This window comes from Myotis yumanensis, unplaced genomic scaffold (genome assembly GCF_028538775.1).
Source record: "Myotis yumanensis isolate MYYU_CA2020_CCGP unplaced genomic scaffold, mMyoYum1.0.hap1 SCAF_1, whole genome shotgun sequence".
Taxonomy (NCBI): Eukaryota; Metazoa; Chordata; class Mammalia; order Chiroptera; family Vespertilionidae; genus Myotis; species Myotis yumanensis.
Window position 1 is genome coordinate 28087307 of NW_027223752.1, and position 23523 is coordinate 28110829.

The following is a 23523-nucleotide window of genomic DNA, read 5'->3' on the forward strand; positions in this document are numbered from 1 at the left end:
AATCCGGGGAGGGGTGAGCAGCTTGCCAAGCGAGGGAAGGGGTACCTGCCACTGGCAAGTACCTCAGAAGAGTTCAAATAAGGATTTTCAAACTTTTCACCTAAGCAGCATCAGGGTGGACTCACTGCTGATGTCAATTTCCAGATCCCACCCTCAGAGATTCTAGGCCAGAGGTCTCGAGTCGGTCATCTATAAAAAGTCTCCGCAGGACGCGGACGCAGGTAGCCCCAGCCACATCTGGGAAATCCATGCCTAGAGATAGCTCAGCAGCATTTGCAGAAGCAGCGTGGCCGCTCACACTGACACGCATTTCCAGGAGTGAGGCCCCATCCCGGAGAGATCCGTATTGTCACTGGGTCCCTGGTTTTCAGAAGAAACCCGCCCCTCCCCGAGCTCCTGCTGTCTAGACAGACATGTTGTACCATCGACACCCTCACCAGCGAGCAGAGTGGGCAGGACCTGGCGAGGGCACCTCATCCAAGGGCACACAGCTCTGACTGGCCAGCCCCTGCGTGGCCTGACCCGAAAGGATGGGTGGAACCCACCACGTCAGCTCAAAAGTGGAAGCGAACACAGAAAACAGAAGGGCGGGCCTTTCCTAACCATGAAATGGGCCTTGACTAAAACACGTGAGAAGTCGGGGGCCAGAGTCCTGAGAGGAAGAGAGCTCAGCGGCCGCCCCGCCTCTGATTTGACCCCCTAAGTTCAACTTTCCGCCGTTCTTTCCCCAAAGGTCAAGCTTCACCCTCCCAGAGCCCCAGTCAGTCCAGATCTTCAGAGCCCTGCCCTCCCCCAGCACGTCCCCACGGTCCTGGCTCCTTCCATCCTCCCAGCTTGCAGTACCTAGAGGTCCTACCAGCCCAGGCCTCCCCTGGGATGGGGGCTGGAGGGAGAGGGGAGGGAGGGGGAAGAGGAGAGAAGAGGAAGGCAGGAATAATCCCAATTGAACAGAATGGAAGCTTAGATCCCCTTCATGCTAGGGGTGGTTTTCTGGCTGTTTCTTCTGTTAGGATGTACAGGAAAGGAAGTTTCCCAGAGCAGAACAATTGAGAGTAAAATTACTGTTTACCTAGCGGGCTGGGGCCACCTCTTTAAATGCTAATGGCCCTAAAGGAACTTCCAGGCAGGAGTGCCCATCCCACGTGCTTCCAGTTAAGGGCTCTGAACACATCCACCTCCTGGAGGGCGAGGAGGCTGCTTTGAGCTCATCAAGCCTAGCAGACTGCCCCAGGAGACCTGTTTGGGCGGGTTCGGGGGTGGCGGGGGGCATGCAGTCACTGCTCAGCATGTTCATCAGTTGCCTCCTTTTCACCCTACAGCCTGGAGACTCACCATCCACCCTGCTTCCTGTCCAAAGGCAATCCCCCTATTGTGGGTCTAGTTGGGGGGGCCTGAGCCCACCCCCGCTGTGGGTATCAAAGTGGTCCTCTGGAGATGGAAGTGTGGATGGTGACACAGGCAGAGCCAATTGGCTTTGAATCAGGATCAAGTGACACAAAGACAGAGGGGGCAGGTGTGTGGGCAGCCCTGGGCCAGACCCTCCTGGTCACTGCGTCCCCTGCGCATGGGCTCTCCGGGCTCCCCCGAGTCCTCAGCTGGTTCTGGGTGTGGTCCTTGAGCCTCCTGACAGGTTCCCAATGAGCTTCTCTTTGGCTTCAGGGGCCAGAGTTGGTTGCAACTGACCACCTCTGCTGGGGGTTCCCCAGGAGCAGAGACAAGGATGCACACGCAGGCAGGCAGCTTATTTGGGGGGCATGTCCGGAAGACAGGCAACATGAGTGTGCTCCTGAACAGGCCATCCTGTGGGCGACTGAGGACCCTGGGAGACCGTATGGAACACGTTTCACAGACCCTGATGCACAGAAGGGCTCGGGGCACTGAGCCCCCTGGCACACAGTCAGTGGGCTTCATAGGTCCAGACTGAGTCGCCTCTGGTGGCCAGAGAAAGCCCTGGGCAGAGCTGCAGCCCCAGGGTGGCAGGTCAGCCCACCAGCAAGCAGTAGATGGCTGAGTACATGTGGGGGGGCCACCAAGGGCTGCCTTCCTTCAAAGTGCGGTCCAGGGCCAGCGGCATCAGCAGCATCCAGGAGCTCGTTAGAAATGCAAAAATCTCAGGCCTGGCCCCCAAGGAGTCAGAGTCAGCATTTTAACAAGGTGATTCGCAGCACTCGAGAGTTTGGGAAGTGCCGCACTCCAGCAGCCAAGCAGGTCTGCTGTCAATCAACTCCCATCCCTGAGACCTTGGAGGGCCAGCTGAATCCTATCTGGCACAAAACCTAAACACCTGTGCTGGCACTACTTCGGCCCACATTCGCGCGCCCCTCCCCACCAAGCCCCTTCGGAGAGGGCAGAAGGAGCAGGCGCACACACAAAGGAAGGACGGTTCTTCCCTTGAAGGATTTTGGGGAAAGTCCTCTGTCTGGCAGAGTTTTCCTGGCCCCATCCCGTGACACAGCCACACAGCAGCCCCCTGCCTACTACACCCAGGGGGAGTCAACCCTCCACCAGCGTGGCTTCCCCTCGGAGAGCTGGCAAGACCAAGAGTGAAAATGCCTCACTTCATTCATGAAGGACGCGAGGACCCCCATTTCCTGGGCACCTACTATGTGCCAGGGTCTGACCTGGAGTCCAGGAGGAGCCCTTCCCCACATCACCGACTTTCTCTCTCTGAAGGTCGCCTGAGGAGCTCTCCCCTCCCACCCAGCCCGCCTGGCCCCAGGCAGCTGTCAACAAGGATGGAAACTTCTCAACAAAAAGTAAAAAGAGGGACCTATCCCTTAGCAAGACAGGGAGAGCAGCAGTCGCCACCTCTGTCGCTGCCTCCACCTGGAATGTTTTCTGTCCTGATACAGGACCTGACCCTTAGTGAGTGTTCAAGAAAGTCTTGATGAATACAACCCCACCCATTCCCACCCCACCCCACCCCAGCCAGGCTGGGAGCCTCTTCCAGGAATCCAAAACAAACTGGGCCTCCCCCTACCAAATAGGTGCCCCTTATGCCCAGAGAGACTCGATCCTACTGCAGGGTCTGCCATGGTACCCCATATGCAGTGGGTGCTTAAGAAATTGTAACTATCATCCTCATTTTTCTCCCCCAGCACTGTGTACATTAACAGTGATAATGTGAACAGCCTAATTGACAAAGGACTTTCTGTATGTATGGGCCTACTCAATTCACAGCATACAAAGCTGGTGCTATCATCCCTATTTTATCACCCCCCTCTTTTTTTTTTTCCAGAGAGATTTAGTAGTTTTCCTAATAAAAAAGCCAGCATCCAAGCGCTTTGCCATTCCAGGGTATGACCTCCCAGGGCACAAAAGTGTAAACTCCCCTTTAAATTTTCTCCTCCAGATCTTTACAGCACAGTGGTCAATGGCTTCAATCAATGAATGTATCAATTATCAGGTCATTTTGTTGTAATTTTTTTAAGTTGGTTTTGATTATGCACACACCGACCTGTGGTGTGAGATGCGTTTGCTCCCCTCGCTTCCCGCCTGCTTTCCCTGTAATCGCCTCAGCCCAGGGGATCCGATGATCAAGGTCCCAGGCCCGGCTCCGCCCCTTACGGGTCATGCAGCCTCGGTTCCCTCATCACATACAGGGGAGGAGGCAATAGTAACGCCAACTCCACTCACCGAACATGGCTTTCGTGATGATCAAATGACATACTAATGGGGAAATGCTCCGCAAGTTGGGACGTGGTTCCAGCAGGCAGGTGAGGCTGTCACCCCAGCGCCCTGTGCCTCAGCATTCACCTGCCCCCTCCTGCTTGCTTCCCTCCAGTCCTATCAGCTCTGCAATTCAATGGGCTCTCAGAGGACAGGGCCCTGGTCCGCAGCATTTGCTGAGCACCCTGCCCCCCAGGCAGGGTTTGCTAACGATTGTTTCCAATAGAAGGGTCCTGTGGCAGAAGCATGTGCTTCTCAACCCAGGGACTCCTTCCCAGAGGCAGGGGCTGGGCAGAAGGGCACCACTTAAGGGAAATGCCCTTATCCCTCCTGCCCACACTATTCCCAAAGGCAATTCACACCCCGACTGTCTGAAGGCCCAGTTCAAGCATTCTCTCTCCTGACACTCTTCCTGGGCTCCCTTTGCTCATCCTCTCTTACAGTAACAACTCTTCACAATACACCGCACCCCCCTCTCCCTGGTGGACTGTGGGCACCTCCTGGGCAAGGACTTTCGTTCGTCTTTGTTGCCCGATCCAGTGTCCAAGTAACATGGTGTGCCCCGCTGAAATGAAGCCCCCAGACTTAGGAAGCAGAAGAATCTCAGAGTCTGATCTTTTCTCCAGTTTCCATTTGTCCCTCCAGAAATCCACTCCTTCAAGACAGGCCAGGCCATTCATTCCTTAGGAAATTTCCTCCTTGTAGTGATCTACATTCTGTCTCTGAATCAGTTCCTACCCTTCACCCCATCCAACAAGATGATACCCTTCCACAGACAACCCTTTATGGACTTAAACTTCCTTGGGCACCCTCCTTCCATGGCCAAGCATTCTTTATTTTCTATATTTGCACAGTGTTTTCAGGCCAATCTCCTTCCTGCCTTCTATGCATTTGTCTTTATTGATGTGATCTGCTCTGCACTGAGAAGGGTCAGCTCCACAAGGGCACAGAGGCCTGAATTCCTCTGCATTCTACCTGAACAAACATTGCTCAATGTGCTTAGACTTTTTATCGGCCAGTGTGTTTTTATATATATACTAGTGGCTCAGTACACAAAATTCATGCGGGGGGGGTGTCCCTCAGCCCGGCCTGCACCCTCTCCAATCTGGGAACCCTCAGGGGATGTCCGACTGCTGGATTAGGCAATCCAGGACCGCTGGCTCCTAACCGATCACCTGCCTGCCTGCCCGATTGCCCCCAACTGCCCCACCTTCCAACCTGGTCACCCTTAACTTCCCCCCCGCCCCCCCCCCCGCTGGTCTGATCACCCCCAACTGCCCCCCCTTCCCCCCAGCTGGCCTGCTCGCTCCCAACTGCCCTCTCCTGCCGGCCTGATAGCACCTAACCACCTCTGTCTCAGCCCCGCCACCATGGCTTTGTCCGGAAGGTCTCTGGAAGTCTCCTGGTCTAATTAGCATATTATCCTTTTATTAGTATAGATTGTTTTTAGTAAACAAGAAGCCCTTCCTCAAGAGGTATGGACTGAGCTTTCATCCGGAGAGCAAGATGTCAGATCATGAAACCTTGAGAAGTGGATCACCCAGTTCTCACAGTTGGGTCTGGCACACATCACTAGCTGTCTACCCAGTTTTCATTCCATTCCCCCCTCTTCCACACGAACAGAACCAGGGTTCTGTTTGTGAAGACAATGTGCCCTAGTCAGTCCCAACCATCCTGTTACCCACTTTCCCAGTTAACAAGGGCTGGTCATATGACTTGATTCTGGCCAATGGGATAGAAGAGAAATTCCACGGTGGGGGCTTTCCAGGAATGGTTTTGCCTTTCTTATAAAAGAGTCACACGAGCTGACATAGCTACTGTTGCCTTTCTCCTACCCTGACCTGGAAGGTGAAGCCCAGAGCTGTGACCACCACCTTGCAACCGAGAGGCAGCCATGTGAGGACAGCAAAGAGCCCGAAGAAAGAGCCGGAGCACTTGGTGCTGTGTCTGAGCAGCCTGTGCAATGCAGCAACCGCCCGACTCCACACTTCCTGTCAGAGGGGAAATCAATCTCATTCATCAGTGCTTAAGCCTCTCGCAGTCAAGTTCTCGCAACTCGCAGCGGAGAGCAATTTCCACCGACACGATGGGCAATGACTTTTAAATTAGGATGTTGAAGTCTTACAAATACCAAACTGAAAAAAAAGAGACGTGAGCTTGAAATGGGAGTTGTCTTATTGTTTGTGTCCTTATATTTAACAAAATAGGTTCAGGGAGCAGATCAAAATACTAATTAATTCACAATTCCTGCCTGGGATTATTGGATTGATTGTATCATCTTATTGGTACTTTCTGAATGTAAACAAGCATTAATAATACTCGTGTGTAGAATGTACCAGATCTCCAAGTACTGTAATAAACATGTCCTTGGTTTTAACCACTGCTCACACGGTTTAACCTAGTGGTTCTCAACCTTCTGGCCCTTTAAATACAGTTCCTCATGTTGTGATCCAACCATAAAATTATTTTCGTTGCTACTTCATAACTGCAATGTTGCTACTGTTATAAATCGTAATGTAAATATCTGATATGCAGGATGGTCTTAGGCGACCCCTGTGAAAGGGTCGTTTGACCGCCAAAGGGGTCGAAACCCACAGGTTGAAAACCACTGGTTTAACCTCTTCACAGATCCAGGCCAAAATTTAAGTTTGTAAGCGCCATCAACACAAAAAAAGGGTGATAATCACTAAATACATGCAGACCGACTCCTTTCGTTGAGCCCAAAACCAGAAAAGGAATTGTCCCCCTTCTTGGCAACAGGATGACCCCCCTAAATCTTGTGGACACACGTATAAGCAGAAGTTCACGTCTACTGACCAGTTGCTACCAGGTACAGCTTGTGCTCTGAGCATCGTATGGGTTTCACTTAGGAATCCCAGCCATCCTATGAGGGAGCCACTATTACTATCCCATTTTACATATGGGGAAAGTGAGGCTAAGAAAGGAGGAGTAACTTGCTGAGGCCACACAGGTAGGACTGGAGTCTGACTCCAGAGCCCAGGCTCTAACCTCTCTGGCACCCGGCATCTCTCAACGGGCCAAGAGCCTTCGTGTTAGAAGACAAGCAGCAGAGAGATCCTGCCAGGACCACGTCGCACAGCTCCGGGCACCATTCACCTAGAACTCAGTCTGGATGGCACCCCCAGAGATGCCACGGAGCACGTGGAAGCCTGTATGGCCTCAGCTGAGGACAGCCTCCCTCATCGCTGGTGGGCCGATCCTGCCCAGAGGCCGTACCACAGCATATAATCCACAGAAGGCCCTACTGTGGCATCCACGCTGTCAGAGGCAGAGACAGCCCCGCCTGAGCAGCTTTCTGTGCTGCGGGGTAGGCTGGGTTTCCTTTGCTCCTCCAGTTCCACACTCTCCTCTCCCCTGCCCTGCTGTCTCCTGGGATCCCCTGCCCCCTGGCTTTCTACCAGGTGTGCTTCCTGGAGGCGCCACAGGAGATGAGGAAATGGGGACCTTGGGGTGTTTATTCCCGACTCCCAACACTTCTGTCCCTTTCTGTTGGGCCAGGGTGTGGCCAAGACTTTGACCTCTAAATGCAGCCCCAGTTCTCACATCTGCTCCGGCCCAACCCTGACCAAGATAGCGGGGAGGTGGGATGGGCCTGGTCACCCTGGCAAGGAACAGGGGGAAGACAAGGTGAACAGAAGGAGTAACCTAGTCCATGCTGAGATGCTCCATCATCACACCTGGATGCAAGCGTCCAGGGGCCTTCCTGACTACGGCTTCCTACGCCTACCTGGTGACTGTGTTTACTTCGAGAGCAGCAACTGTGTGGAGGCCTCTGGAGCAGAAGAAAAAAGCACTAGGCTCAGGGTCAGCCCCGACTCTACCCCTTACTACTTCTTCACTTCTCTGTGCCTCAATTTCTGCACCTGTAAAATGGGGCTAATAATGGTACTTACCTTGTAGGATTGTTGTGAGGATTAAGTGAGTTAATACATGTAAGGCATTGAAAATATTATAGATGGCACATAGGAAGTGCTAAAGAAATGTTAGCCACTATTATTAATATTAAAAATACTTCAACCTTGAAAATGTCCTATATCTTGACTGATATAGTCAAGGCAATTGTCTGCTGAGATATTGTCCTATAGTTTTACAAGATGTTACCACTGGAGAAACTGGGTAATGGGCACATGGGATCTCCTGTATTATTTCTTACAACTGCATGTGAATCTACAACGATCTCAAAATAAAAAGGTTAATTAAGAAATTGTAACTACTACTTGTGGAAATATAAAACGATGTTGCTGTTGTGAAAAACAGCTTAGTGGTTCCTCACAAAGCTAAACAGGATTATCATATGACCAAGTATTTCCACTCCTAGGTATACTATATGCAAAAGAATTGAAATCAGGAATTCAGATATTGGCACACCAATGGTTCATTGCAGCATTATTCACAACTAGAGGCCCAGTGCACGGATTCCTTGGCCTGGTCTGTGGGGATCGGGCCGAAACTGGCTCTCCGACATCCCCTGAGGGGTCCCGGATTGTGAGAGGGCGGTTCTTGGGTGATGCACCCCGGAATCGGGCTCCCTCCTCTCTGGGTCCGGGGTGCAGGTGAAGGAGATTTGGGGCTGACAGTGCCCCAGCAGCAACCTAACCCACAGCCGATTCTTGGAGGAAACAGGCTCCCTCCTCTACTGGTTGGAGCATCTGCCCCCTGGTGGTCATTGTGCATCATAGCTGCCAGGAAAATGGTTGACCGGTCGGTTAGGCTTTTATAGATATACTGGAGGCCCGGTGCACAAAAATTTGTGCACTCGGGGGGGAGGGGGGGTACCCGAGCCCGGCCTGTGCCCTCTTGCAGTCTGGGACCCCTCGGGAGATAACGACCTGCTGGCTTAGGCCTGCTCCCGGGTGGCAGAGGGCAGGCCCAATCCCTAGGTGCAGCCCCTGGTCAGGCTCAGAGCAGGGCCGATTGCGGAGTTGGGGCACCGCCCCGTCATGCACAGAGCAGGGTGGATCGGGAGGTTGCGATGCCTCCCTCAGTCACACTCAGGGTAGGGCCGATTGGGGGGTTGGGGCACTGCCCCCTGTCACACTCAAGGCAGGGTCGATGGGGGGGTTGTGGCGCCACCCCCTGTCATGCACAGAGCAGGGCCGATCAGGGGGTTGGGGCGCTGCCCCGTCAGTCACAGAGCAGGGCCAATCAGGGGGTTGGGGCACTGCCCCCTGTCACTCACAGAGCAGGGCCCGTCAGGGGGTTGGGGAGCTCCCCCCTGTCACGCACAGAGCAGGGCCGATAGGGGAGCTGGGGCACCACCCCCTGTCACACACAGAGCAGGGCAGATCAGGGGATTGGGACGCTGCACCCTGTCACACACAAAGCAGGGCCGATCAGGGGGTTGGTGTGCTGCACCCTGTCACACTCAGGGCAGGGCCAATGGGGAGGTTATGGCTCTACCCTGTCACACACAGAGCAAGGCCCGTGGAGGGGGGTTGGGGCGCCACCCTCTATCACTCACAAAGCAGGGCCGATCAGGGGGTTGGGGTGCTGCCACTGTCACACTCAGGGCAGGGCCGATGGAGAGGTTATGGCTCTACCCTGTCACACACAGAGCAGGGCCCGTGGGGGTGGGGGGGTTGGTGCGCCACACCCTGTCACACACAGAGCAGGGCCGATCAGGGGGTTGGTGCGCTGCACCCTGTCAAACACAGAGCCGCAGGGCAATCAGGGGATTGGGGAGCTCCCCCCTATCAGGCACAGAGCAGGGCTGATCTGGGGGTTTGGACACTGCCCCCTGTCACGCTGATCCCAGTGCTGGGAGGCATATTACCCTTTTACTATATAGAATAGAGACCTGGTGCACGGGTGGGGGCTGGCTGGTTTGCCCTGAAGGGTGTCCTGGATCAGGGTGGGAGTCCCCACTGGGGTGCCTGGCCAGTCTGGGTGAGGGGTTGAGGGCTGTTTTCCGGAAGCGGGTGACTGAAGCTCCCAACCGCTCCTTTTTTTCTTTTTTTTTTTTTAATTCTGGGCCAGCTTTAGCTCTGAGGCCTCGCTGCTGAAAACATCGATACAATGTTGCGATCCAGCTGGCTGAAGCCCGGCTGAATGAAAGCCGGTTTCTGGGGTTTTGTTTAGCTTCTTATTTGCAACATAGTACATAGTTACTTAGAGTTGCAGCTGAGAGGCCGGCAGCGGCAGGCGGGGAACGTGGGAGTTTGCCATCACTGGAGCAAGCAAGCCTCCCTGCTCGTTTCAGTGTATGGCTGCCAGCCTCCATCTTGGCTGACAGTTAATTTGCATAAGGATATGCTGATTAGCCAATGGGAAGGGTAGCGGTCGTACACTAATTACCATGTTTCTCTTTTATTAGTGTAGACTAGAGGCCCAATGCACGACATTCGTCCACGGGGCATGGGTCTGTCAGCCCAGCCTGTGCCCTGTCACAGTCCGGGACCCTTCGGGGGATGTCCGGCTGCTGGCTTAGGCCCGCGGACATCCCCTGAGGGTCCTTACTGCTGCTGCTACTGCTGCGGAGGCCACCACTGCTGCACTCACCAGCCATGAGCCCAGCTTCCAGCTGAGTGGCGCTACCCCTGTGGGAGCACACTGACCACAAGGGGCCAGCACCTGTGTTGAGTGTCTGCCCCCTGGTGGTCAGTGTGCATCATAGTGGCCGGTCATTCTGCTGTTCAGTCTATTTGCATATTAGCCTTTTATTATATAGGATAGAAGATAGCCAAAAGGTGAGGCAACCCAATTATCTATTGACAGATGAAGGGATAAACAAAATGTGGCACTATACTCAGTCATAAAAAGGAATAAAATCTGATACATGCTACGACATGGATGGACTTGGAAAACATACTAAGTGAAATAAGCCAGACACAAAATGAGAGGTATTGTATGATTTCACTCATAAGAATACCTGGAATAGACTAGAAGTAGATTGAAGGTTGCCAGGGGTTGGAGGGCAGGAAGGATGGGAGTTATTGTTTAATGAGTAGTTTCTGTTTGGGATGATGAAAAGGTTTTGGAAATAGTAGTGATGGTTGCAAAACACTGAATGTACTTCATGTCACTAAATTGTACATTTAAGAATGGGTTTTAAAGTGGGAATCTTATTATATATCTTTCCATAATTAAAAAACATTAATACTGTAATATACCTAAAAACCATTGATTTGCATACTTTAAATGGGTGAATTTTATCTCAGTAAAGCTGGTAAAAGGTTTTTTACATGTTTCACCTTTCTCAGGTTAGAGGAATTAAATAACATAAAATGTGTGAAACATGGCAAAGTGCTTGGTACACAGTAGGCCCTTCATAGTACTTGCTTTCCTTTCATCTGCTATTGAAGGTGGTAGAGTCTGGCCTGAACTACCCGCTTTCCTCCTGGGAAGAGGGAGAAACACACCTCCTTTGCTATAACTGCCACAGGCCAGATGCATTAAACGAAAGCCCGGAAGAAACTGAGGTTCAGAGAGGTTGTGCCAGGGCACACAGCTCCATCACAGAGCTCTCCTGAATATGCACCCAGGGCAGAGGTCAGAGGCCCCGCCCTTGGCTGCAGTCCTGAGGCCCCCAACACCCCCTAACCTACCCCCCCAGTCTCATCACTAGGCTGGTGTCTCCATGTCTGCAGTATCCAATCTCACCCCCCAGTTTAGAGCACAGGAAACATCAAAGAAGCTACAGGCCCCCTTGGGAGGAGGGGAGCGGGGCTCCCCAAACCTCTCTGCAACCCATGCCCCACCTGCTGACCTCTCCAACCCACTGCAGGCATGTCAGGGTGCCCAGAGCGCCCAGGGCTGGTGGCTGCCACATCCTGGATCGGATGTCCACTTGCTGACTGATAACATCGGGCTTCTATTTTCTTAATGGAAGAAAAATAATTCCCAATTCTCCACCCCCACCCCGACCCTCCACCTTTCTTCTCCGTTTCCCTCCCTAAGCTGGACCAGAGCCCAGTCTTTCGGAAGTAAAAATAGCCGAGTGTGCAGGGCGGCAGCCGCGGGGGGCAGTTTAAATTTCTTTCATTTATACCCAGGCACTAAAAATAACCGGCAGAGCTCTGAAAAGCGTGGCCCTGCACCTGGCCCCAAGCCCGTCCCAGGCGCTGCCCCTGTCATGTTTCTCTCCCGGACGGAAAGGTTCAGACAAGGCTTTGGAGCCCGTGTCCTTCGCCGGCCTCCTCTGCGGAGCTGCTGTCCACACATAAGGGCGGGATCGCTCCTGACATGCAAAGTTTTCGTGGTCAAGACCCTTCTCCTCCCCTTTACCCAGGAACCCCACTCGCTTCCCTCAAATCCAATGCCCTTGGCATATTAACGATGGAGCAGATTCACGGACATGCCGTGAAATGCTTCACAGTTAACAGAGCTATTTCCATATCTCCTTTGATCTGCGGAACAGAGGGAAAGGAGGTAGAAGACATTAGCATTTTCCCACGTGAAAAGTGAGGCTCAGAAAGATCAGGCGACTTGCTCATGTCACACAACCAGGAAGTGTCAGAGGGAGAAGCTGAACCTTCATCTCCAGTCCCACCTCCCTAGCCCTGAACTTGAGAGCTACACCCACTTGGAGGACTTACCCTGTGTCAGCGGCTCTGGGGTGATGTCCAGGAATGGGTCATTTTTCAAAGCTCCTCCAATAATTCGGACTATCTGCCAGGTCTGGGGAGCACTGCATCAACGCCCCCCCTTTTTTTTTTCAGTACTTTTATCTGACTCATGTTCTTTGCAAGGGTCTTTGCGGGTGACTTTTTGCCTCTATGTCCTACCAACGCACAGCTGACCATCTCCAGAAAGAGGAGAAAACCACCCAAGGGTAATGTGGGTACCCTGGGCTCCTGCGGGCCCAGAGGCTATGGATATGCCGATGGGCGCCCCAGCAGAATGCCCTAACCACTAGTCCTCATCCCCTGCATATGTGGGACTGTCTCCAGCCACCTGTCCTGTGGGGATTTCTGGGTAACAGGTGAGCTCACCTTGCGACCTTGGAAAGGACGGCTGTTGGGGGCTGCCTCTCTCCCCGGTGCCATATCGTCATAGTGAAGAGTGCCTCACACGGGACTCAATGAAAGCCAAGAGGTGGAGAAGCACGCATGCCACCTAATATCCCCGGGCGGTGCCAACTGCTCCAGGGTGGGTACAGTGGTACTGAGGGATGAGCCTCTGGCCTCCTGCCGATTAGGAAAGTGTCCATCTGGCGCTGCTCTCTCCTGGGGATCCTTCTCTCCCAGGGGATCATTTCCCCAAGGACATTTGCAGCTATGGCTGCATTCCCCGCTGCCAGGAAGTCCCCAAACTATACACCCTCCAAGGAAAAATTATTTCAGCCCAACCTCCCCTTCTTTTTTCCCTTTTGAGGAAGTCCTATGGGCTCTGCTACTGGTCAAGCCCTCTACTTGAGTTGAAATGGGCTTCTTAGGAGGAACTCTTACATAACCCAGGAGACTAGATTCCACCCAGGTTTGTTATTTACTAACTGTGTGGCCTTGGGCAAATCACTTAAATTCAGATGCACCAGATCAGACATGGCAAATATCTCTCGGCAATGCCACTGCCCTCCCTTTCCCAGTCTGTGGCAGACATTGCTAATCAATCATGGCACTCTTGCCTACTGATCCCAGACACTGCCTAAGAAGCCTTTCAATCATGCACTCTAGGCAGCCACACCCCACCCTAGAGGAGAGAGTCCAACTAAAGGCATTTGGCCATCCTGGGGTCCCAGTGATTCCTCAGGTCCTTTCTATTTCTAAAAGTCTGATTCTGCAACATCAGCTCTCAATCTGGCTTCAGGAACCTCTCAGTTCTGCGAAGCTCTTAAATTGTCAGCAAAATTTTATGTGCTGGTACTTGCGTATGTTTTATGATAGAGTTTCACTGGATTTTCAAAAGGATTTGTGAGTTCCTAAATCAAGAACAATTGTGTAAGAGGCTGTCAGAGTGAACAAGACTACAAACAAAAGAATAAATAAGATCATTTCAGACTGGGAGAAATTCATAGGAAGTACTTCATGGGATACAATAGAAATGAAGTGGGAAGAAAGGCCTTTCTGAGATGGCATTTACATTGAGGAGCCAGGCTGGGGAGAGCATTCCAGGCAGAGGAAACAGCCCAAGGATCCTACCTGTCATGCTTGAGAATCACAAGGAAGCTGGTGAGGCTGCCACAGAGTGAGTAGAAGTGAGGGGCAGGAGAGGAACGGTGCAAGATGGCACTGAAGAGGTGGGAGAGGTGGGGAGGGGCTAGACTGAGCAGGGTCTTGAAGACCAGAGTCAAGTGCTTAGATTTTATTCAAAGGGCAATAGAATGTCCCTGAATGATGTAAAGCAAAGCAACAGAATCATATTAGGGTTTTAAAAGCCCACTCTAGCTGCTGTGGGAGTCAGATGAATGGGACCAAGGGCGGAATCAGAAGTCCAGTTTGGAAACTTGCTTCCCTGGACCAGGGTCAGGGTCATAGAGAGGAAGCTAAGTAGGCAGATCTGAAATGCATTTTGGACATTGACTCAGGAGGAGGATCGTCACACTGTTATGCAGACCAAAACCTACGGGTGCCTACTAGGTTTTGCTTGAGCGAAGATCATACAGAGATGCCATTCCGGAAATGGGGAAGCCTGGAATGGTGGAGGGAGGGGTGGGGAAAATCTAGAGTTTCTCTCTAGATGTGTTGCTTCTTTGATGCCTTGTAAGGGATCCAAGTGGAGATACCAATAGGACAGTTAGATTCTGGAGTCTTAAATGCATGGAAGGAGCTGGAACTGGAGGTTAAGATCGAGGGTCATCTGTACCTAGTCTCAGATCTAGACAAGATCACCTGCAGGGTGTAGGAGAGGAAGAGGGCCTGGTTCCACATCCAGAATAACACCAAAATATACAGGTCAAGAGGAAAGAGGAGGAGCTTGCAAAGAAGATTAAGAAGCATGGTCAGAGAGGTAAGGCAAGCACGGTGTCAGAAAAGCAAAGAGAAAAAGGTCCAAGGAGGGCTGGAAAATTGTGTGAAATATTATTGCCGAGAGGCTGAGTAAGCAGAAGCCAGATTTGGCAACTCAGGGGCTGTGGAGGGCAGGTTCTGCGTGGTCAGGAAGGAAGCCCACTGGAGCAAACGGAAGGTGACCAGCTCACCGTACTCAAAACTCAACTCCAGCAGGACCGACGACCCAAGTGGGTAAGGCAGATTAAGGAAACATCTTTACAAAGCAGGTTAGGAAAATATTTTTTAAATGACATAAACATGCAAGCCATAAAGGAAAAGATAGATAAATTCCATTTAATAAAATTACTAATTTCTGTTCATCATGGGACTCCATAAAGAGAAAGAAGTGACAAATGAGATTTTTACAACACTAACAACTGAAAAAGGCCTAACAAAATGACCAGAATATATAAAGATTTCTACAACCATTAATAAACAAACAAACAAACAAACAAACAGAAAACAGAAAAATAGGGAAAGGCTTGGACAAGCCCCTCATAGAAAAGGAATCCCAAGTGGCTAATAAACATGTAAAATATGCTTACCTCATAGTCGAGAAAATATATATCAAAGCAGTCAGAAGACACCGCTTTACACTCACCAGCTAAAATGTAAAAGGGGTGAGTATATGGAGCAACCAAAACATCTGAACGCACATGGTAAATCAGGACAACAAATCAAAAATAGTTTAACGTCATCTCTTACAGCTGCAGATGTGCACATCTGGCCCTTCCACAGCCAGGCCTGTAAGTCCTTACATATGTGCAATGGGAAGCATGGGCACAACACTATTTGTAATAGCAAAAGCCCCAAATTCCAAACGTCCATCAACAGCAGAAAGCTAAATAAATCCCCCTAAACTCATGCCCTGTGAGCCAAACCCAGCCCTCTGCCTATTTTAACAGAACGCAGCCCCATTCGTTCATTTACAGATTATCTGTGGCTGCATCCACATCACCACGTCAGAATTAAGTAGTCAAGACAGAGACCTCTTAGCCCACAAAGCCTAAAATATTTACTATCGGGTCGACATGAAAACAAATGAATTACAGCACCATGCAACAAGAAGCATTCACTTCAGAAATATTGGCTAAAATATCAAGATGCAGAAGAGTATGTATTGGATAATTTCATTAAAACTAAAAAACAACCATAACAGATACAGATATGTGATGACACTATAAAGAAAGTCAAGGGAAAAACAATGCAAAAGTGGGATAATGGTTACCTCTGAGGGTACGGAAATGAGGAAGAACACAGAGAACCTCAAAGGCAAAGGTAATTGTCTTTTTCTTACTCTAGATGGAAGGCATCAATATTCTTCATCCGTCATGTATATTTTTGGCAAATAACAATGCTTGTCCTCTAAAATGTTACTCCCTCTTCCACATCAAGAATTTTAACTGAGCCCTAGCCGGTTTGGTTCAGTGGATAGAGCGTCGGTCTGTGGACTGAAGGGTCCCAGGTTCGATTCTGGTCAAGGGCATGTACCTTGGTTGCGGGCACATGCCCAGTGGGCTGTGTGCAGGATGCAGCTGATCGATGTTTCTCTCTCATCGATGTTTCTGACTCTCTCTATCCCTCTCCCTCTCTGTAAAAAATCAATAAAATATATTTTTTAAAAAAAAGAATTTTAACTGAGCACATGTATCCCAGCTAATGACTGCAATTCCCAGAATTCCTTGCAGAGCAGTATGGCCATGTGACCAGGTTCTCCAATGGACTGTGAATGAAAGGGCCATGTGACACTTCTGGGTCCCGCACTTCAAATGATCTGGCTCTCGAGGAGATGGAGGACTGGGTCCACACATGGAAGCCACTTGCTAAGCATGGCCCAGCTGCCAATCAATCCTGGAAAACCTCTGACTGTTGACTGTTACATGAGAGATGAGAGAGAACTAAACTTTTATCATGCTTACGTTTCTGGTTTTTTATTTGTTTTGGGTTTTGAGGAAGGAAAGGAGTGCCTCTCTCTCTCTTTTTTAACAGGAGCCTAGCCTTACCCTAACTAATATAATGTGCAGAACTATAAATATTTTTCTGGATCTACTCAGTATTTACTTTGTAGGGAAGTTTTTTAAAAAGTGGATGGAGTAAGGAAGCAGATATAGTAAATCTGACAACTCCTTTGGTCAAGTTTTGTTGAGAAGGGAGCAGAGTAATGGAGCAGTAGCTGGATGGAGATAAAGACCCAAAATACAGTTATGCATTTTAATTTTGTTTTCAAAATAGGAGAACCGAAGTATATTAGTGAGTGTGCTGATGGAAATGAGCGACTCGTGAGCGAGGCAGAGTGTGACAGGGCTGGAAGCAGAGCTGGCTGTAACGAGAGTGAATGCAGAAAAGCAGCAGGTTGGTTTGTGGATTCAGTCGCAGAAGGGTAAGAAATTCCCCACGTGACTGTTTCTATTTTTTTTTTCCCCCAGGAAAATGTGAAGGAAGGTCATCATTCAAGGAGTAGGGAGAAAGGCTGTGAGAGAGTCAGCAGTGCCTTCTGGATCACAGAGGAAAACCAACTTTATAACAGGATGAAGGGTACCTATCTCAAATCAATGACCCACACCCTGCTTTGTGGTACAACTCTAGGGGCTGTCCTTGTAAAGTGGGAGCAAGATGAAAATGGCCATTATCATTCCTATTTTACAGAGGAGGAGAGGGAGGCTTAGAGAGTCATAAGTAAATTGTCCAAGAGCTGATAAGTGGTGATGCTGGGGTTTACTGGGTCTGTATGGCCCCTAATCCTGTTACCAATGCGTGAAACACAGAGAGCCTGACTGAGCGGTAATAAGGACGCAGCAGATATGATCATCCCCTGCATGCCTTTCCATCCACGCTTTCCCAGCCAGAGGTCACAGGTCATCGTGCCTGAGTGGCCCAGAGACTTCAGGCCACGTGGGATGATCTTGTGAGCCATCAGACTATGTGTGCGTGCACGCATGTGTGCATGTGTGGGTGTCTGTGTGTGCACGTGGGATGGAAATTGGTCGGGGGATACAAACATATATCCGAGTTCTCCGGCTCCAGTTCAAAGCTATTCTCTGAAATGCAGGAGAGGCGGTTTGTTTCAGAACACGAATGTATTTTGGAAAAGAAACAGAATTTTTAAAGGTAAGCCATCTCTCATCTTCTTTCTTCATTCAAAGGGCCAGAAAGGTGGTATTTCTGGCATGGGCTAGAGGCAGAATACTCTATAAATACAAAGCCATTAAATCCCATGCAGCAGGAACCTGATCGGGGCCTCCTTTTAATTTCCTGACATGAGCTGGCCACTAACCCAATTACCCAGAATCCCCGGAGGAGCCCTCCGCCTTCCAACAAGCACAAAGGGTGAGAGCACATTGCATCGATGTCAGCCTAGCTTTCACTGAAATCAAATATCTTTTAGAAAACACTTGGGGAAAGGCAGGCAGGGGCTGATGGGAGGAGGAAATGGAGTGGGACCGGGAGGCTGGTGGCTGGAGGGAGAAGGGAGGTGAGGAGAAGTTTGCAGAGACAAGCTGTCTAGGGAGGGTTGCCGAAAGCCCAGAGCGGTACTAAGGACTCGGGGGGCCCTGTGAAATGCCGCTAATATTTTTCCAAGTTCTACTGGCTTAGAGGCTGTCAGGCCACACCCTGGCCAGGCTGTGAAGCCTGCCTATGGGGGAGAGCCTCACTGGCTTCCCAGGGGAACCCCTCACTCTGATTTTAGACCTCAGATAGGAGGCCAACCCAAGACAGATGCCTCCTCTCAGAGTCCCCCAGCCAATCCACGCAATGGGAGGGCCGCTGAAACGTTGAGTGCAAACGAGACTATCTTTGAGTCAAATACTATTACAACACGCCCAGAAAGCTGACATCTTAAAACAATCCCACAGTGCATTTCACCAAGGAGTTGTCCATGTGGTCCCCACCTTGACTTGCCGATAAAGAGCCAGATTCTTTTTCTTTTAATTCTCCCCTTAGGATATTTTTCCACTGATTTTTAGGGAGAGAAAGACAGAGAGAGAGAGGGAAAGACAGAGAGAAATATCGATGTGAGAGAAACGTATCGATTGGTTGGCTCCTGCATGAGCCCCAACCAGGACCTGGGCTGGGGAAGAGCCTGCAACCAAGGTAGGTGCCCTTGACCAGACTAAAACCCGGGACCCTTTGGTCTGCAGGACAACGCTCTAGCCCAGCCATGGGCAAACTACGGCCCGTTTGAAATGAATAAAACTAAAAAAAAAAAAAAAGACCGTACCCTTTTATGTAATGATGTTTACTTTGAATTTATATTAGTTCACACAAACACTCCATCCATGCTTTTGTTCCGGCCCTCCGGTCCAGTTTAAGAACCCACTGTGGCCCTCCAGTCAAAAAGTTTGCCCACCCCTGCTCTAGCCACTGAGCCAAACTGGTTAGGGTTGGAGAGCCGGTTTCAACATCGCTGCTCTACAGGTGAAGAAATAGAGGCCCGGGAGCACGAGAATAATACGAAGAGCAAGAATACCCCAGAGCCAGGAAGAGGACACAGCACCAACTCCTAACTCGGTGCAGAGTCTGTATTCAATTCTTTATAAAGAGAATAATCCTTCCCCTCCCCCCTCCCCTCCCCCGCTCCCCCTGCAAAAATACAGATGTTTATATCCTGGGTTTGCTTAAAGCAAGACAGAACCCTGGACATCACCCACATTCCACCGTCATGGATTCCAGGGCCAGCAGCAGTCTCCAGGTAGAGGCTGAGCCAACGGAGGCCATACCTGACCTCTCCCAGCAGCTACTGGACCCCCCAGATCATCGGCAGCCTCTCGGGTTATGCTACTTAAGAAAGGGAACCTGCTGCCCAGCCAAGTGGCTCAATGGGTTGAGCGTTGTCTTGTGCACCAAAGGGTTGCCGGTTCCATTAGACTCCCAGTCAGGGCACATGCAAGGTCCATTCCTGGTGGGGGCACATGTGGAGCAGATAGCTGGCCAGTGTTTCTCACATCAATGCCTCTTTCTCTCTCTCTCTCTAAGCATGTCCTCGGGTGAGGATTTTAAAAAAGAAAGGGCCATGCTCAGTGGTTGAGTGTCAACCTATGAGCCAGGAGGCCACAGTTCGATTCCTGGTCAGGGTACATGCCTGGATTGCAGGCTCGAGCCCCAGTAGGGGGCGTGCAGAAGGCAGCCAATCAATGCTTCTCTATCATTGATGTTTCCATCTCTCTCCTCCCTTCCTCTCTGAAATCAATAAAAATATATTTTAAAATAATTTAAAATTAAAAAAGAAAGGGCACCCTGTAAAAGGCATCCGAGCTGCAGCATAGAGGAGGGGAACCGGGTGACCGGGTTCAGATGTGTAGGTGAGACGGGGAGAAAGAGGAGCCTGGCATCCACATCTCCTCTTCCCCAGCCCCTCTCCCCCAAGACCCAGGACCCCAGCCCCACACCACCCCCACGCCTGCCGCCCACTGTGGGATCTTAGAGAGGGAGCAGCCCCGGGGAAGGCTGGCGCTTGCCTTTCAGAGTCAGGTCAGGGCCAGAGGGAAACAGGAGGAGGCAGGGGGCCTGTGCTGGTCCCGGGGGTCTGGGCTCCTGCACATGAGGCGAGGCGGGGACACCCAAACAAAAGCAGGAGCAGGGCAGCTGCCAAGAGCCCCTGCCTGGCAAGGACTCAGGCTCCTCAGCCAGGCACACACCTCCGGAGGGGGCTGGTCCCCGCGGAGCTGCAGATCCCAGGGTCTCGCCAAGGCTCTGCACTGCGAGGCGGGACAGAAAGGAAAGGAAGGCGCTGGGCTTTGTCCACACCGGGAGCCTTTGTGGCATCTTTCCCGTTGGGCTTAGAACTGCCAGCGCTGGGAAGCGGTGGGGAGGGCAGTGTTCTGGTGGCCGCCCTTCCTCCTCCAGGCAGAGCTCCTGGAAGGGCCTCTCCGGGCTGGACCCCAGGCGGTTGACCTCTGCACACCTGCCCGCTCCTGCCAACAGCCTCCAATGCCCCAGGCTGCCACCTCTGTGCCCTGTTCCGCGTACTACATACCTACGTCCTGGACCAACCACAGGGCTATTTAGGGGGGGCGGGGGGGATTGGTCCAATACAGTGCATTTTTAATCTAGAAAGAGGGCTGTGTCTCCACTTGATCCCCCAGTGAAGCCCTGGCTGGCCTTCTCCATCTCAAAGGGGTTAAAAGAATCGAGTAAAGAGGACGGCAGTTAAAAGGCCTCGTGCTACGTAGACACAGGGCTAGTGGAGGAACTGTTTCAAGAGCTTCTGTCTTACAGGTGAAGGCCCCCGCTGAGCTGAGGTGTGGAGGGGGCACCGGGATGGAAAACAGGGAGAGGCCTCTTATTTCCACAACACAAGCCGATCCAAGCCACCTACCGGCAAAGCATCTTCCATTCCGGTCCTCTTCCCCTGAGGGGGGGGGGGGGCAAGGGGGGGGGGGAGTGGCAGCATGGGAGGGGTGCCCCTGGGGCTCTTAAAGGCTGGGCTGGTTCCAGAGACCCTCCTGGGGAGGGAGTGCATTCCAGTCCTGCCCTCCCTCTCCCTCCCAGCCCCTCCCCTTCCCCTTTCATCAGCCCACACCTCTCTTCCTGCCCCTCCCGCTTCTGGAAGGATCCCAGGGCCCAAAATCATAAAGTCTGGCCTGTAAGGGCTTTCACTGGCTCCCCTTGAAAGCTAGGGAAGGGGAGAAACACACACATATACACACTACCCATTCCCCAACAGTGGTACCCACAACAGTTGTCAATCTGAGCCAATCGACAGGGAGGGTGATGAGACCTGGACCAGCGCTGTCTGTCCAAATAACGAGAACCACGTGTCCCCTTACATGTCCTAGCAGCCCCACTGAAGCAGGCAACAAGAAGAAGGTGACGTTCACGTCCTAATATGCTTGTTTAACCCAGCGTATGCAAAGTTTATCACCCCAACATGTGCTCGTGATTTAAACATTATTACTACGCTATTTTACCCTCCTCTTCTCACCCTTGTAATCTTTGAAACCAGGCGTGTACTTTACACTCAGAACCCACGGCTCACGGCGCACGTTGGACGGCACAGCTCCAGAGAAAGAGGGGTGAAGGGAAGGGAAAGGGGGGTGAAGTGAGAGGACGGGGAGGAGGGGACGGGAAGGGGAAAGGATCCTCGAGGTGACAGCAATGTCCTGTCCGCCTGCAGGGAAGCAGAGGCTGTCCCTTCGCAGGTGACGCGTGCCTTAAGGTCACCCCGAGCCTTAATGTTGTGATCTCTGCACCCCCACACTCCATGGGCTCCTGGGAGCTGAAAAGCATCTCAAGCCTGCCTCTCCCAGGGGCCTTCTGCAGAGTGGCCAAGCCAGTTCCCCAGGCCTACCTCAGAGCAGGAGGGAAAGGGAGAGAGAGAAACAGCAATGATGAGAGAAAACCATTGGTTGGCTGCCTCCTGCAGACAGCCCCTCCACTTCTGCCCCACTGGGGACTGAGCCCATAACCACTGGGGACTGAGCCCATAACCCAGATGTGTGCCACAATCGGGAATCAAACTCGATGCTCAACCATTGGGCCAGGTGGGCCCCTGCCCCCTTCCCTGTCTCCTTTAGGAGTGGAGAGTGAGGCGGGGGCTGGAGGCTGCAAGCCTGCTTACAGGGTGTGAGAGAGGGAGGATGGGCACTCCAGGGGGCAGGTCTTAATTTGGGATGCACAGAGGGACTTCTAGGGTCTGGGGACCCCTGGAACCGTGTGCACATGAGCAGGCCTGGGGCCATCCCCAGCTTGTGGGTACCCTGAGACGCCCAATGAGAAGGACCGGGCCCGGCCGGGGTGAGCCTCGCTGGCGGGCCTCTTACCTTCCTTCAGCATCCCCACTTTGAGGCATTTCATGAAGCGGCAGGCCTGGCAGGACTTCCGCCTCCGCTTGGTGATCTCACACTCGTTGGTGGCCGGGCAGCTGTACTCGATGTTCCCTGTAAGCAGACAGACAGCGTTGCCAGGTGCCCTGCAGGGCCCCCACCCACCGGCCAGAGACTGGACGGGGATTAACCGGCCAGACCTACACTGCCCACCACGCCGAGGTTCCCACAGGGCAGTGGTTCTCAAAGGTGGTGCTCTGAGGTACTTGCCAAAATGTGTCCAACTCTCTTACATATGGAGACCTCAGTTCCCAAGTCTGGGTGGGCCAGGCACCCACAGCTTTGAAGAATGGTCACCCACTGGGCTGGGACATCAGAACTCCCTGAGGGGGGGTGGTGTCCTCAGGCTTCAGCGTGCCTCCGTCTCCCCAGTGGCATATGGAAATCATTTACTATCGGATTTTCTGAGAACACGCACGAGCCAGGTTCCACCACCCACAGAGTGCTTGGAAGTGATGAAACGATGGAGTCCCAATGACAAAGTGCCTGACTGGGTACCGAGTACTCACAGTGGCTCGGTGAGCGCTCTTAGCCCGCTCTGAGGTGAGGAAGCTGAGGCTCGAAGAGGTTGGATTTGCACAGAGTAGCTTAAGGTCTCTCTCTCTCTCTCTCTCTCTCTCTCTCTCTCTCTCTCTCTCTCCAGTCAGCCCACACCTTTCCCATCCCATTTCCTGCAGAGAGCAGTGCTGGGGATGGGAGAGGACAGGAAGGGAAGGAATTAGGATTCCATGTGCCCTCTCCTCTACTGCCTAAACCTTATCCATTTCTTAGGTCACTCTGGCTTCTTGGGAAATAATTTCAATATTTGATAAGATGGCAAAATTTAAAAGATAAACCCTATACTTAAACTAATTTACCCAAGTCTACCCAGGCTTACAAGCTCTGTAGAATCTGCCCCCCCCCCCCCCCCATCTCCAGCCTCAATACCCCGCTGCTCTGCCCAGTTACCAATTCCTGGAACTCAGTGATCCAGGTGTGTGTGTGTGTGTGTGTGTGTGTGTGTGTGTGTGTGAGTGTGAGAGAGAGAGAGAGAGAGAGAGAGAGAGAGAGAGAGAGAGAGATATTCCTAACTTTATTTATTTATT

The 23523-nt window shown here is 51.7% G+C and overlaps 1 protein-coding gene across 3 annotated transcripts in view; it reads right to left on the bottom strand.

Annotated features, from left to right (window-relative positions):
• Nucleotides 1–23523, bottom strand: part of ESRRB (estrogen related receptor beta) — a 163596-nt gene that overhangs the window by 16053 nt on the left and 124020 nt on the right. For 2 of the 3 annotated variants that reach the window (XM_070403522.1, XM_070403515.1), the window contains exon 3: nt 22376–22492. The exons of the other annotated variant lie outside the window; for it this stretch is intronic. In XM_070403522.1, coding sequence (XP_070259623.1) covers nt 22376–22492 — 117 coding nt within the window. The remainder of the gene's footprint in view (nt 1–22375; nt 22493–23523) is intronic. 3 annotated transcript variants of the gene reach the window in all.